Here is a 12,244-nt window from a genome sequence, read left to right on the forward strand (position 1 = left end):
TCGAATTATTAAGTCCTTTAAAAAAACTGTGGTGCGGGCAAGGGTGAGGATGTGACAGACGGAAGTCTCGCAGTTGAGAGTCTCAGAAAAAATATTAAAAGAAAAGATCGCGGAAGGAACCTGCGGTTCTGCAAAAGGGCATCCACGCCGACCACCTACCCCTATTACCACCACCACCACCGCCCGACGAGCGCTAGGTCTTCCGCGTGTCGAGGGGGAGAACCGCTGTCGCGTGGCACGACCGCCGCACGCGTCAACCAACCGCTTATAGGACGTATACTACGCAGGTGCTCAGAGGGAGGGGGAAGGCACAGGCCAGTGGACACCGCGCCTTGCCACACCACCCTACGTTGGCTAACCCATTGTGTTCGCGAGGGACGATCAGGAACGCCGGACTCCAAAGGGGATGACTCCGGTGCCGACGGTCTGGGTCGATGCAAAAAAAATAATAAACGAGATTGCGCCGGTGAGATTGTAACTGGAGAAGAATACGCAACGCAATGACTGCGGTATGGAATGTCTTCGCCGTTTGCAGGAAATTCATCCAAAAGGCAATCCTGAAGAAACCACCGGTTAAAAACTATGAGCAGAAAGTACGGCGTACAATGCATATTCCGATAGAAATTTTGGAGATCGAATCTAAACGCCTATCAAGTAATAAAAAATAATGAATATTTAAAAGATAGAATATAAATTAGTGAGCCATTTCATGCAAAACATTCATTCATGTCCTTGAGGGCGAAAATCCCACCAATGCGGAATTCGACCTACGACTACTGGGTTAGTCGGCGAAAATCGCCATCACCAATTACCTATAGAACATCCGAAAAACAAAGATTTTTCCAGGAGAACACAAAGTAAACTAAGCTTCAGCAACAAAGAAGACACGATAAAACAATACTAAACCACTGAAGTTAATACGCGTACAGATAAACACTCTTACCTCAACTAAAAGCATTGAAAGACCTCTTCAACCACAGAAATCTGATCAACGATACATTGAATAGCAGAGTCGGTAGGTTTACGTTAATATATGCGATGATGCCTGCAGTATTTTACTCCTAGATCAGCGAGTAAGAGCTATTCAAGGTTTTTTTTTTAAAAAAAAGCTCATTCACGTTATAACAAGAATTCGATCTGATTCGAGGCTGATTGTATATGAGACGGATATGAAGGTTCCCCAAAGGGTTTACTTAACTCCTTCATCTGAAAGGAAGTGATTTGTCTCACTTAATAGTCTTACCTTCAACACAAATAGCAGGGCTGAAAATTATAGGTACCAGTAAAGCGGAGGATTTATACCAAAACAGAAATAGGAATTGTAAAAATTCGATAGCACCCACTAACCACTGATCAATACGAAACCTTGTACACGAAGCAAGCTCCAAGGTTGAAGAGGCAATCAATTTACTCACCATTGACTTAAACGTCCAAAGCAACGATGCCCAATGCATCCAAAAGATGTAAAATCACAAAATTACGAGATGATACTTGAAAGTGAGATCTAGAATATGGTGGATTAGGAAACCTAGACCTCAGAAGTACAAATCATGACTACGAGGTATAGTAATGATGGGCAATCAAATTTTCGATACAATTCATTGTCACTTCATATAAATACATATCCGTCGGCAAAAAATGAAACCAAATATATCGAGTAACTACGACTCGCTACGAAAATTTTAAGATTAATTACTTCGGATAAAGGGCACCGAGTAAACAGAAACTTGATAATATTGTAAGAGATAATTGCGAAAACTAATTTATTTAATAACAACGTCAAATTCAGATATCAGAACTTAGAACTGAATAAGGAGTGAAAGGCAGTTATTACTTTCAACCGAAACATGACTACATCATCACAAGAGTCTGGTGTATTTCAATATCACGATATACAAGTTATAAAAAAATATCGGCATTTTGATTGGTAATAAAATGTACTTTTGTATGGATACACCACCGTCACCACCGCACTCCACTTAATAGTTTGATATTAAGGCATAAGGGACCTAAAAATGTATAACTGGTGTGCCCGGTTACGTCACGTATAAGATATAAAATCTTCTCGCTATGTGCGAGTTACAATCGCCGAAGATTAATCTAAAATCGCATGGAATATTTCTTCGGATAGACTTAATTTGAAATTTGCCTTGTGGAGGTCACAACTCAAATAGTTATAGTACAGATAGCATTAGAGAAGCTGCTCGAAATCGGTAAGGAAGAACAACGGCATACCTACCTGCAAGCCCAATAACCACGGTTTGCTTCTTTCTACTAAAAAGACTTTCAATTTTCAAATCAAGAGAGGAATTATTTCCACAATGGGCCTTGGACCAACTGTTCGGTTCACCCTTTTACCTTCCGAAGGGAGGATGAGGAATTTGAAACGTTTATAATTACAACTGAAATCATTTCGTAGACTAACAATACAAAAATCACGGTGCGTAACCGACCAAAAGAGCCGAGCATAATAATTTGAGGGATCCGCATGCATTAGCACGCACAAAAGCTTTCTCAAGGGCGTGCTCTGAGGAAAAGAGGCGAGGAAGGACCAGGCCGAGAATAGACCCGCGATTTTACGGGTAATTAAGAAGAGCTTCGCGGCAGAGAGGGAAAAGACACACTTCCTGCGCTTAACAATGTGAAAGAGTTCAAAAGCTTCGGGGATTTCAATCCATTCCGCAGGGTTCTCTCGATGTCTTGGTTCGGTCGTCGCGAAATGCTCTTTAGTCCTAACTAAAGTTAACACTAATATTACAATAAAGACTCACAGAATCAGTATACATCTGCAAGACTTTAAACATCATGATAGCCGTCAATCATTGCATCAAGCGATTCAATTTCCTCAATGAGACAAAGAATAAGAGTTACCGTATTGGGTTTGAGGATTGTAATTGATAAACAAGTGAAAAATTCATAAAAAAAGTATGATTCAAAGCATCAATTACAAACGTTTATAACGACCTCAAAAATTAATTTTAAGATCCATCATTCCAAATTCCTAGACAGTTGGTTTACACGGTGGTCTTCCATGCCCAGATACCCCAGTGATATCCTGTGTTTCAGCCAATTGTTGATAAACATATGACTCTAATGATAAATATCTCCTGTTTTTATGTTTTACAATATAAATATAACGGCAGATAATTTCGGTCAATATTTAATTGAATAACCATGAATAAAATCGACCAATGAATGAATAAGGATAGAGTTCCAAATTAATTACCATGAAATCGTTTTCACTACGGAAAATTATACTCGTCTTAGAGTCAAAATTGCTGAAGGCGCAAACACATTCCGATTTTAGGTCACTACTTGCATAGCCACTGATCTTGTGTTGATGGAATCGAAAAAAATAGGATATTTACATTATTCATTGCCGGAACATCTATTTGGTTGGATCGCGGATCAAAGAATATGTGGCAGAGGAGATAGAATGTGAACTTAGGAATAAGCTGTCACACAGGAAACCCCTAAAACCCGATAGCGCCCATTCACATCCTCCCGCAAACCGCATTCGTCGTCTCGGGATCTCGATGCGTAGATTCTTCCGCATGCATCATCCCAAACGGGAAGAGAGATAATATTAGGCCTGGGCGATATCGAAAATTAAATACTGGAATGAGAGTGTTGAAAATAATATTTTTTGGATAATTGGCGATAACTGTAAACTGCATGGACACGATAACTATCGCCCTAATGGGCCCGATTAATATACCATGACAAAATACGCGATTAATCACCCGAGAAAAACTGCGTCGGTACAGTTATATTGAATGATTTGAATTGGAACATGTCAGTTCATATCACACATTAATCGGATGATACATCCCCATTTGTAATTGTGGTATTTTTATTGGGGGATATATTTTGATTTCCTACCCAGCACCAATGATCAAAACTCAATATCGGACTCCCAAATAGCCTATGCATCGTGATATTTTTCGAAATTTCGGTTTATCGCCCAGCCCTAGGTGGTATTGGCTCACCCATGCAGCGAGAAAGACGGCACGGCCGCCACACAGGGACACCACATCCTCAACATGACCGGAAAACTCCCTCTCGCAGCGATGACAAACACGTACAAACCTTACACACATTTGCGGAGGGGGAAATCACTTGGGTTCGCTCGGGTGAATAGCCATTCCCGAAGGAAAAGAGGCGAAATAGGATTCACAACAGCAAGATAGCCCAGCAACGCGTTTTCCTCCGAGGAGAAGACGGCATTGGGCAGTTCGGAGATTTCCGCTCGGGAGGAAGCGGTAGACTGCTTATTAGTGCATCATCACTTGGGCCCTCCCCCTCCCCGCCGCCCACGCGTCTGGGATCCGGTCCCAAAACTTCGATTCAGGCGGCTGTGACTCATATGGGAGAGGAATGGAGCCGAACGCAACGAACGAGAATGGCAAACATGGGAATTTTCAACCCAATGAGTAAACATAAACAAGATCAACTGTCGGCTCTCGTGCACCAGGTCAAGACTGGTATGCCAAATTCCAAGATCACCCGATGAGTCTGATTGGATGGCTACGACTATGGCGTTTGTTTTCGTGTTTTTCTTTCGATTTTAAATTTTATTTCAATGAAATTTGTACTCTAATTGAAAAGTAGAAGTTTCAGGATTTTAACAAAGTTAAGCTATGAGAACAATATTAGTTAACTTCTTCCTCATGCCATACTAAAACTGAAGTTTGAATTTCAATGTTGGCCACAGATTTCGGGCACTGTTTTGCCGACTTAAGCGCTCTTGTTCATATTAACTCTAAGGTTTTAAACGCACTTGTAGGAAACAAAGAGGCCAGACCTGCTTCAAAGACACCGTCCACAATGAGGAAAAATTACACGAAATCATTAGCACACGTGAAGTTGAAGTTGGATCACCATAATTCGCGCCGAGTATTAAAGAAAAAAGGTGCATTAAAAACTGGAAACAGGAAAAGTGGCGGGAAAACGTCTGGAAAAAGTTCAGGAAAATCCGGTAAAAGGACTTGCAAATGACCTTTAATTTCAAGTTTCAACCAATAATATCCCGGATGAAAATTGCACGACCTAAGTTCTCACAAGTACCACCATATGGGGAGGTCTTGCCAGAGTACTTAAACCAAATGAAAAGGGAACGCATCGCCCAATAAAAACTGGCGTAAGTACAATAAAGAGTATTTAATTTACACAAGCGCACCCTAAACAAACTTTCTAGATGGAAAATTTTAAATAGAAAAGAGACAGATACTCTCTCATTTCATACTTCCGCTGCAAAGCAGCATCATGAATAATTTTAAAGGACGGTTGGAAATGCTTTGCTTTCATCAGTGGTAAGTAAAACTACAGCGCTAACTGGTATTGGTGCTTTTAGCCACCGACAATCTCCCTTTATGCCAACCATAAGCAGCAAAAATTTGTAAGAAAAACATAACAATCTGTGATTTCGAGGTTTTTCAGCAACCGACAGTAACCAGAATAACGAAATTTGCTCACTCTATTTAAATACGTTGGTCTACTTTCGTTCCCATACATATGTTAACACTAGCATATCTGTCGAGAGCAATGCGCAAAAATTTATCCACGAACATAAATAACTTCCAAAAGTAAGCGATTGCAAAAAATCAAAGGAATGCACATTTGGTGTTCTGAAACACCTCTCGGCCAGAATTAAATCATACGAATAGAGCATTATTCACACATGAAAACTATTCAATCCCTCAACGGGATATCAAAATTTTCATGTCCTCATTGTGAGTGAAATTTGCGAAGTTCATGCCCTTTTACCATATTGAAGAAATTTCAACAAAAGTCAACCACTTAGTTGCTCGGTACATTACGCGAGGAAATTATGGCTATGCATTGCACACGACAGTCTTTCTTTCTCAAAAGGCCAGGCCAGATATAAGAGGGAGAGGTGAAAGCGCGAGTCTTTGGAAGAATTTAGACAAGAGAAAAACGAGTAAATGAAATTTTAAAAATTGCAGATAAACTTCAGGACTGAGGAAAATACTAATCGATAAAATTACTTAGCTTCCAAGTTAAGACCCATGAACAGTATTTGCTGGAGGCTAATGTAGGTAATATTTAATGATCGGGAGGATATGATCATGGATTGTAAAGAATCAATGATAATCACGCTTAACCTCGTCACATTGCAGTGGATATGAAAACTGGAGAATCCAAAATTTATGTAAAACCAAAAATCTTTTACAATAGAGTACAATATACTCATTACAACGTATGACAAATCATAGGAGTGATGAAAGAAAACTTCAGGACATTTTATAGCTCAAGAAACCTGATAATTCACAATAAATCGAACATAAAATCTCAAATTAGCGAAATGAGTACTTTTATTTGCGTCATATATGAAAGCTAAAATAGCTGGTATATAATTTGAGGGTAAACAGAGAAATGTATGACAATTGAAGTATAAGGAATGTACTAAATGTGCATGGAATTCGCATACAATCTACCAGAAGATTATACAAGATTACGAATACCAATTTCATTTTCTTTTTATGCTGAATGATTTGATATCCCCAGAAAGTTTTGACCGACCTTGACTGGAAAAGAAATATGCTTTCACACCTTCACAGACTATGGGCAGGAATATTAAACGTTAATTGAAACAAAAAGAATGCTATTCAAGAGAATTAGCATTTTATCAAGGTAAACTTATGAATCAGAATATTCACCGGCAATAGTAAGACTTTCCTTGATATTTAAATTTCAAACCAAACAGGGAATCTTTTCACACACCACCGAAAACCTAAAAATATTAGCATAAACCCCAACCATAAGACAATTAATAAATGACTTTATAGGTCCAGTCATGTTCCTCTTTGATTGACGCTGTTTCCCTAATCCATTGTAATCCAAATTTTAAAAGCAAAAATTTCTTCAGAACTCGATTATTTTGGCTTTATTAGTTATTGTCGTCGATTTACCCAAGATGGCAAAGCTAATAATAACTAAAGAAACAGTATGAACCTCCAAGGATACTTCGAAGCAGAAGCTGTCAAGAGGGGATAATGAGGTGCAGTTGAGTTTCCCTCTCCAAAGTTAACATTATCCAATCTCATTGTATTCATAAATAGTCAGCGAAGAAAAGGGAAAGGATTTTTCACAAACGCTACACCAAGTTGAAGATGCGAACACTACTGCAATTCAAAATCAAATGAGAAAATTGTAATTCGCATTTCAATTGCCTGAATGACGACATTAAATAAATTGCACAATTAAGGGGATAGAGGGATCAAAGCAATAGAATGAGAACTAAACCTCCTTGGTTATCATAACCATATTATCTCGGTAAGTTTTGTAGTGAGTTCAGACCAGAAAAGAACGATCATTTTAACCCCTATGAAAATTCAACGCCCAGAAATTTGGCTGATCAAAAGAAAACAAGCCCTTCAATTCAATAGAAAGCCAAACTTCAAAAGAAAGGAAAATAATACCGCCAAATAATAATCATAACTCAGCGAGTTAGTGAAGAGAAAAAATTCAAAACTTTCGCTTTCTAAAAAATCAAATAAATGTTGCCAAAGCGGTATCTCACAGGCAGAGTCTCGACCACAAAAACATTCACGGCCTTGTTCACCACAAAACTGCTTGAACCTGAACTTTTCCCTCTCACATTTAAAGATGCTAAGGTCAAACATTTCCCACAGAGAAAACTTGAATGGGTTTAATGGCTGGGGAAGAGGTAGGCGCTTACCTCCAAAACGGGCGTAATCGTTGGATACTACGACTAACGAAAAAGAACCACTTCGGTTATAAAGGAGTGGGCGAGTTCTCAGTCTGAATAAATTCTAGATACATAGGAAATGGATGACACAAAAATGTCCCGTATGTGAGCAAAGAAACGAAATGACATGGTACGTGAAACGTTACGTTATCAATTCACGAACTATCTAAGGCGAAAACTACTTGGAAATAACCCTTAGTATCGCAACATTTACCAAGCGTGCAAATAGGCAAAACAAATAAAATACCACTAATAATGCATGCAGATAAGCATACTTTACAAACGGCAAAAAAATATTAAATTTAATGCAGAGTAAAATGAGAGTATCTTCCACAGGTAAACCTTAACGTCATTGGTTAAAGTTTGCATAAGGGTTTTCCTAGCGAGAGCAAACAAAAAAATCAACCGGAAAAAATTATTACATCTGTATTAAGAAGGAAAGAAAATAACTTTAGGGTAAAAATGAAATTTTGGGTAAATTATACTTAATGTTAAAGCCATATAACTCCAATAGGCTCATAAAATAGTAAGCTACGGGTACTAGATCCTGATGGGAGTTAAAAGCGAACTGGTTCCGCAACAAGAACGAATTCAAATATCACTATGAATATGTTGGCATCGTCAACTATTAAGCCTGTAAACCAGAATCCTGGTAAAACAGGAAATCTAAAATGCTTGGGAATATCCTTGACCTTGTGCTGGTGAAGAATAGTTCGAAAAAATCTTCCCCAAGAAAAAACAGCCCTTGATGTTCATATCGACTTAAACACTTCTCCACAGTCTCCTCTGGTCCATCCCGACTCTCCGATCGATTCAAGGACGATCGAAAACTACTCTGCCCATACTTGTCGGAAATTCGACTATTTATGAGTCAGTGTCGCGTCCCCGGCCATATACGAAGATTGATTGCTAAAAATCCTTCGCCCTCAGTCCAGACGGCTACAAAAAGGCGCCTGGGCAACTGGATGAGACAGTGAATCCACTGATGAGCGATGGACAGAGGTACTAGAAAAGTAGCCTATGTATTAAAGGCAATACCAATAAATATGTTTTATCGTTGTATTCAGAAAAATATTCTTGTTTAGAACTAGAGAGAATGGATTAAGTGTTTAATTCTTAACATTAGCACATCACTTATTTTACGGCGTTTTGGAAAAAAATTATTATGCAGCGAAAAATCAATTGACAATATTTGGTTGAAAAAAGTAAAATGAGAATACTCATGTGCGTAACACACACACACACGAGCATGTAACATTTTCATCATACGTATTCGGCTAGCACAAGTTACAGTGTGTGGGATTAATTGTTAATTACAAGTGGATTACATCGAGATATTGCACTTAAAGAAAGAAAATCGGATGCAGACACTGGCCAGGTACAGAAATAAGAGGATGGGTCACAAAGGGTATGCGACCCTTCTTTCCCAAAACATCAAGACCAACACCCTGATATAGCTTGGAAGAAATGATATTATTTACGGGCTAAGCCGGGGACGAGCTATTTCATTGGTATGTTGGACTTAGGGTCAACTGCATGGGGTCATTGACGACCTCTGTACGGTTCACGAACTGTAGGTAGCCTTTTCCTTAAAGAGGACTCGGATTAATTGTAAAATTTTGAAGAAACTACCGAATAAATAAGGATATAAAATTAATAAAATTAAATTCCAGAATATTGAAGAATTTTCCACCACCAACATCCTAAAAAAATCTAGTATATGTACCAAAACCCTTGTTCCTCCTCTTACTTGCGGGAATTTAATTACTTTCATACGACAGTAAAAATCTATGTTTGTACTATTCATACGATTGTTAAGCACAGTCATCAACAATAAATTAAGAAATATTGTTGTCGTTGCCAGAATTATGTATTTTAAAAAAATGGATGGGCTTCTCGAGAACTTTCATTTTTAATACCGGTAACTAGCGTAGCAGTGATTATTGAATAAAGAGTAGACAGAACCGGAAAATTACCTTGTATAAGTACTGATAGGGAGTGGTATGTTTTGCCCCATTAAAAGCAAGCGCAAATGCATCCATCGCCTTCAAATAAAGCATGATAGAGAAATTCCCTTACGATCACCTTTATTACACAAGTAAATACATGATCAACCAACTAGTAATATTTTTTCAAACAGCCCAATTAGACTGACGTCTACATAAGTTCAATAAGTCTATGTACCCAAACATTACACCCCATTCAAATAGTAGGTAGAATATTAAGGCGAAATAACTGATAAGGAATCCATTTAATACGTTAATTAAGTTCTTGAAGATAAATATTGAATGACGATAAGTAGCGGTCGCGGATCGATAAAATTGGGCTCAACAAACACACGATAAAACTCGGCCAAAAAGCTCCATGTTTTGAAGCATTTGTGTGAGGAAGAAAACATGAGATAAGCGCATATCAGTGCGGTTTGAGAGCCCTTGGGTTTCATATCCGACGCCCTCCTAACTTTTTGTTAAGAGAAAAATTTCCGACCTTCCTGCCGAGACCTTCTTCTAAATCCTATCGCCAAGGGGCAAAACTGTATGAAATAGCGTTCATAGTAAAAAGTGATGAGGACTTTTCTATTTGGGGTAATACAATCTAAAAAAGGTATAGATACAAAGGGGAGAGGTGGCAATGAGGTAAACTACTAGAATTTACGGAGATATATTGGCTATGATAAGAATTATCAAATTTGGTGAATTTAAAGAAAAAAATACTAAACTCTCCCTTGCAAATGTGATATAAATATCAGGAACATATCTTAAGTACTATTAATGGATGACTAGCGCCAGATTATCGAAAACTAAAGAATGATCACTATTTAAACGCAATATTTGCACCTTTGAATATAATAGAAACGAGGCACACATCGCAAGTTGGTAGGAGATGACTCTTATCTAACAACTCCCACACACTGAGACAGCAAAAAGAGATTTACTGAATAAAATGTAAGATTTCACATAAGCCATAATTATTTTCCTATTGAGAATGAACTTGCAAAAGGTCCATGGAAAGGCGAGATCTTATTAATCAGTTAAAAGGAAGTGGATTACTTCGCCGTTTCCCCAAAGTAAAAGTGAACTAATCCACCTATCCCGAATGAGCGAATTTCACCCACCACTGGCATAGTATAGGGTGAGGTCTACCGCACCATATCAGAACCATGAACCTCCATGTTGAATCACACACTGAGAGCCGAACTCTTCACTATGATTCCAAATTATCCCCTCGGCTCGAAAGGTCTGTTTTCGCGAAAGACTTAAAAAATAGGCAATCATCTTGACATCTTCATGGTATACGGAGTAGGACTTTTGCAACACTAGCCCGAATTTCAAATTTGAATAGTTTACTTCAGCAATCAAAATTTTTATATTTTAAATAGATGATAAAGTGAACTAGATTTTCGTCACGAAAAAAGACCAGATATGACCGGCAGAGGAAGTGAAACGTCCTTTACATCCCATCCACGGAAAATAAACCTTGCAGGGAGAGGGATTTAGGAAATGTGAGGAGAAAAATTTTCTGACTAAGGCCTTGTCTCCTGATAATCGAATCAAAGAGGGCAGTTAGCACATGGTCTAGTTTTGAACTGCCCCAAAAAGATTTCTACGATGCAATTATGACCGAAAAGAGGTAAATCAAAAAAATTCTGCCGGAGAGGATGGAGAAATGCGAGCTCTGGACCCTGGTCCTAAATATCCTAATTCTTTGAGAAATTCGCTCTAATGATGCTGGCATACCCATAAATGACATATGTAGGCAAATATTATTATGTTCCAGGAATGGTTTAGCAGTGGAATGAAGTAGAATAACAGACATTTTCCATCAGGTTAGCAGCTTAAATCATTTCACATAATAATCGTCGGGATTAAATTGTGTGTAACTATTAGAGAGTCACAAAGAGTTCCCATAAAAATTCTTCAAAAATTAGCAATAACCTATGAACGCAGGCTACCTACCCTTCAAAAAATCTTGATAGCCCAATGCTTTATACAGCCTGTATAAGATTGCATAAGACCCCATCCCTAATTTTTTTTTTACCAAGATATCTCCGTTTGCTATAGCTAAGAAGTACACAGAGCTAGATTGGACATTTTCCCTCAGGAGAAAAGATCCATCAGGTGGGAGACAGTTTCAAAGTCATTGCTGCAAATGCATAACGCATTTACAAGCGACGGGAGTCGCAGCTGATGTCGTCGAAGTCTCCAAGACATTTTTAATATGTACCCGCCCGTTTAACCAGGAAATTAGTTTTCGCCTTTGCTCTTGCCCAATGACACACTAAATAGCCAATAATTATTTCGAGTACTGGTGACGGGAGACCTTTTGACAAAATGCGAACCGACCGACCCATTTGAAAACGGCCATCTGACGAAAACCGACCGTCAATTAAAAAAAATTAATTCACGCATAGAATTCCAACCTAACTGGAATAGAATTGGTGCCTCACATTTCTGGCTTCATAAGACATAACTCCGCGATAAATTCTACAAGAGCAAGTTAAGAGGAGCCAGG

At 38.5% G+C, this 12,244-nt stretch overlaps 1 protein-coding gene across 6 annotated transcripts in view; it reads right to left on the minus strand.

The window, feature by feature from the left end:
• Window positions 1-12,244, minus strand: part of LOC124153520 (rho GTPase-activating protein conundrum) — a 230,020-nt gene that overhangs the window by 216,176 nt on the left and 1,600 nt on the right. Inside the window, exon 1 of one of the 6 annotated variants that reach the window (XM_046526733.1) lies at window positions 3,990-4,227. The exons of the other annotated variants lie outside the window; for them this stretch is intronic. Within the exon in view, the coding sequence (XP_046382689.1) occupies window positions 3,990-4,045 (56 nt within the window). The 5' untranslated portion in view covers window positions 4,046-4,227. Of the gene's footprint in view, window positions 1-3,989; window positions 4,228-12,244 lie in introns of those variants that run through there. 6 annotated transcript variants of the gene reach the window in all.

Source organism: Ischnura elegans, chromosome 2, assembly GCF_921293095.1.
Source record: "Ischnura elegans chromosome 2, ioIscEleg1.1, whole genome shotgun sequence".
Lineage (NCBI taxonomy): Eukaryota > Metazoa > Arthropoda > Insecta > Odonata > Coenagrionidae > Ischnura > Ischnura elegans.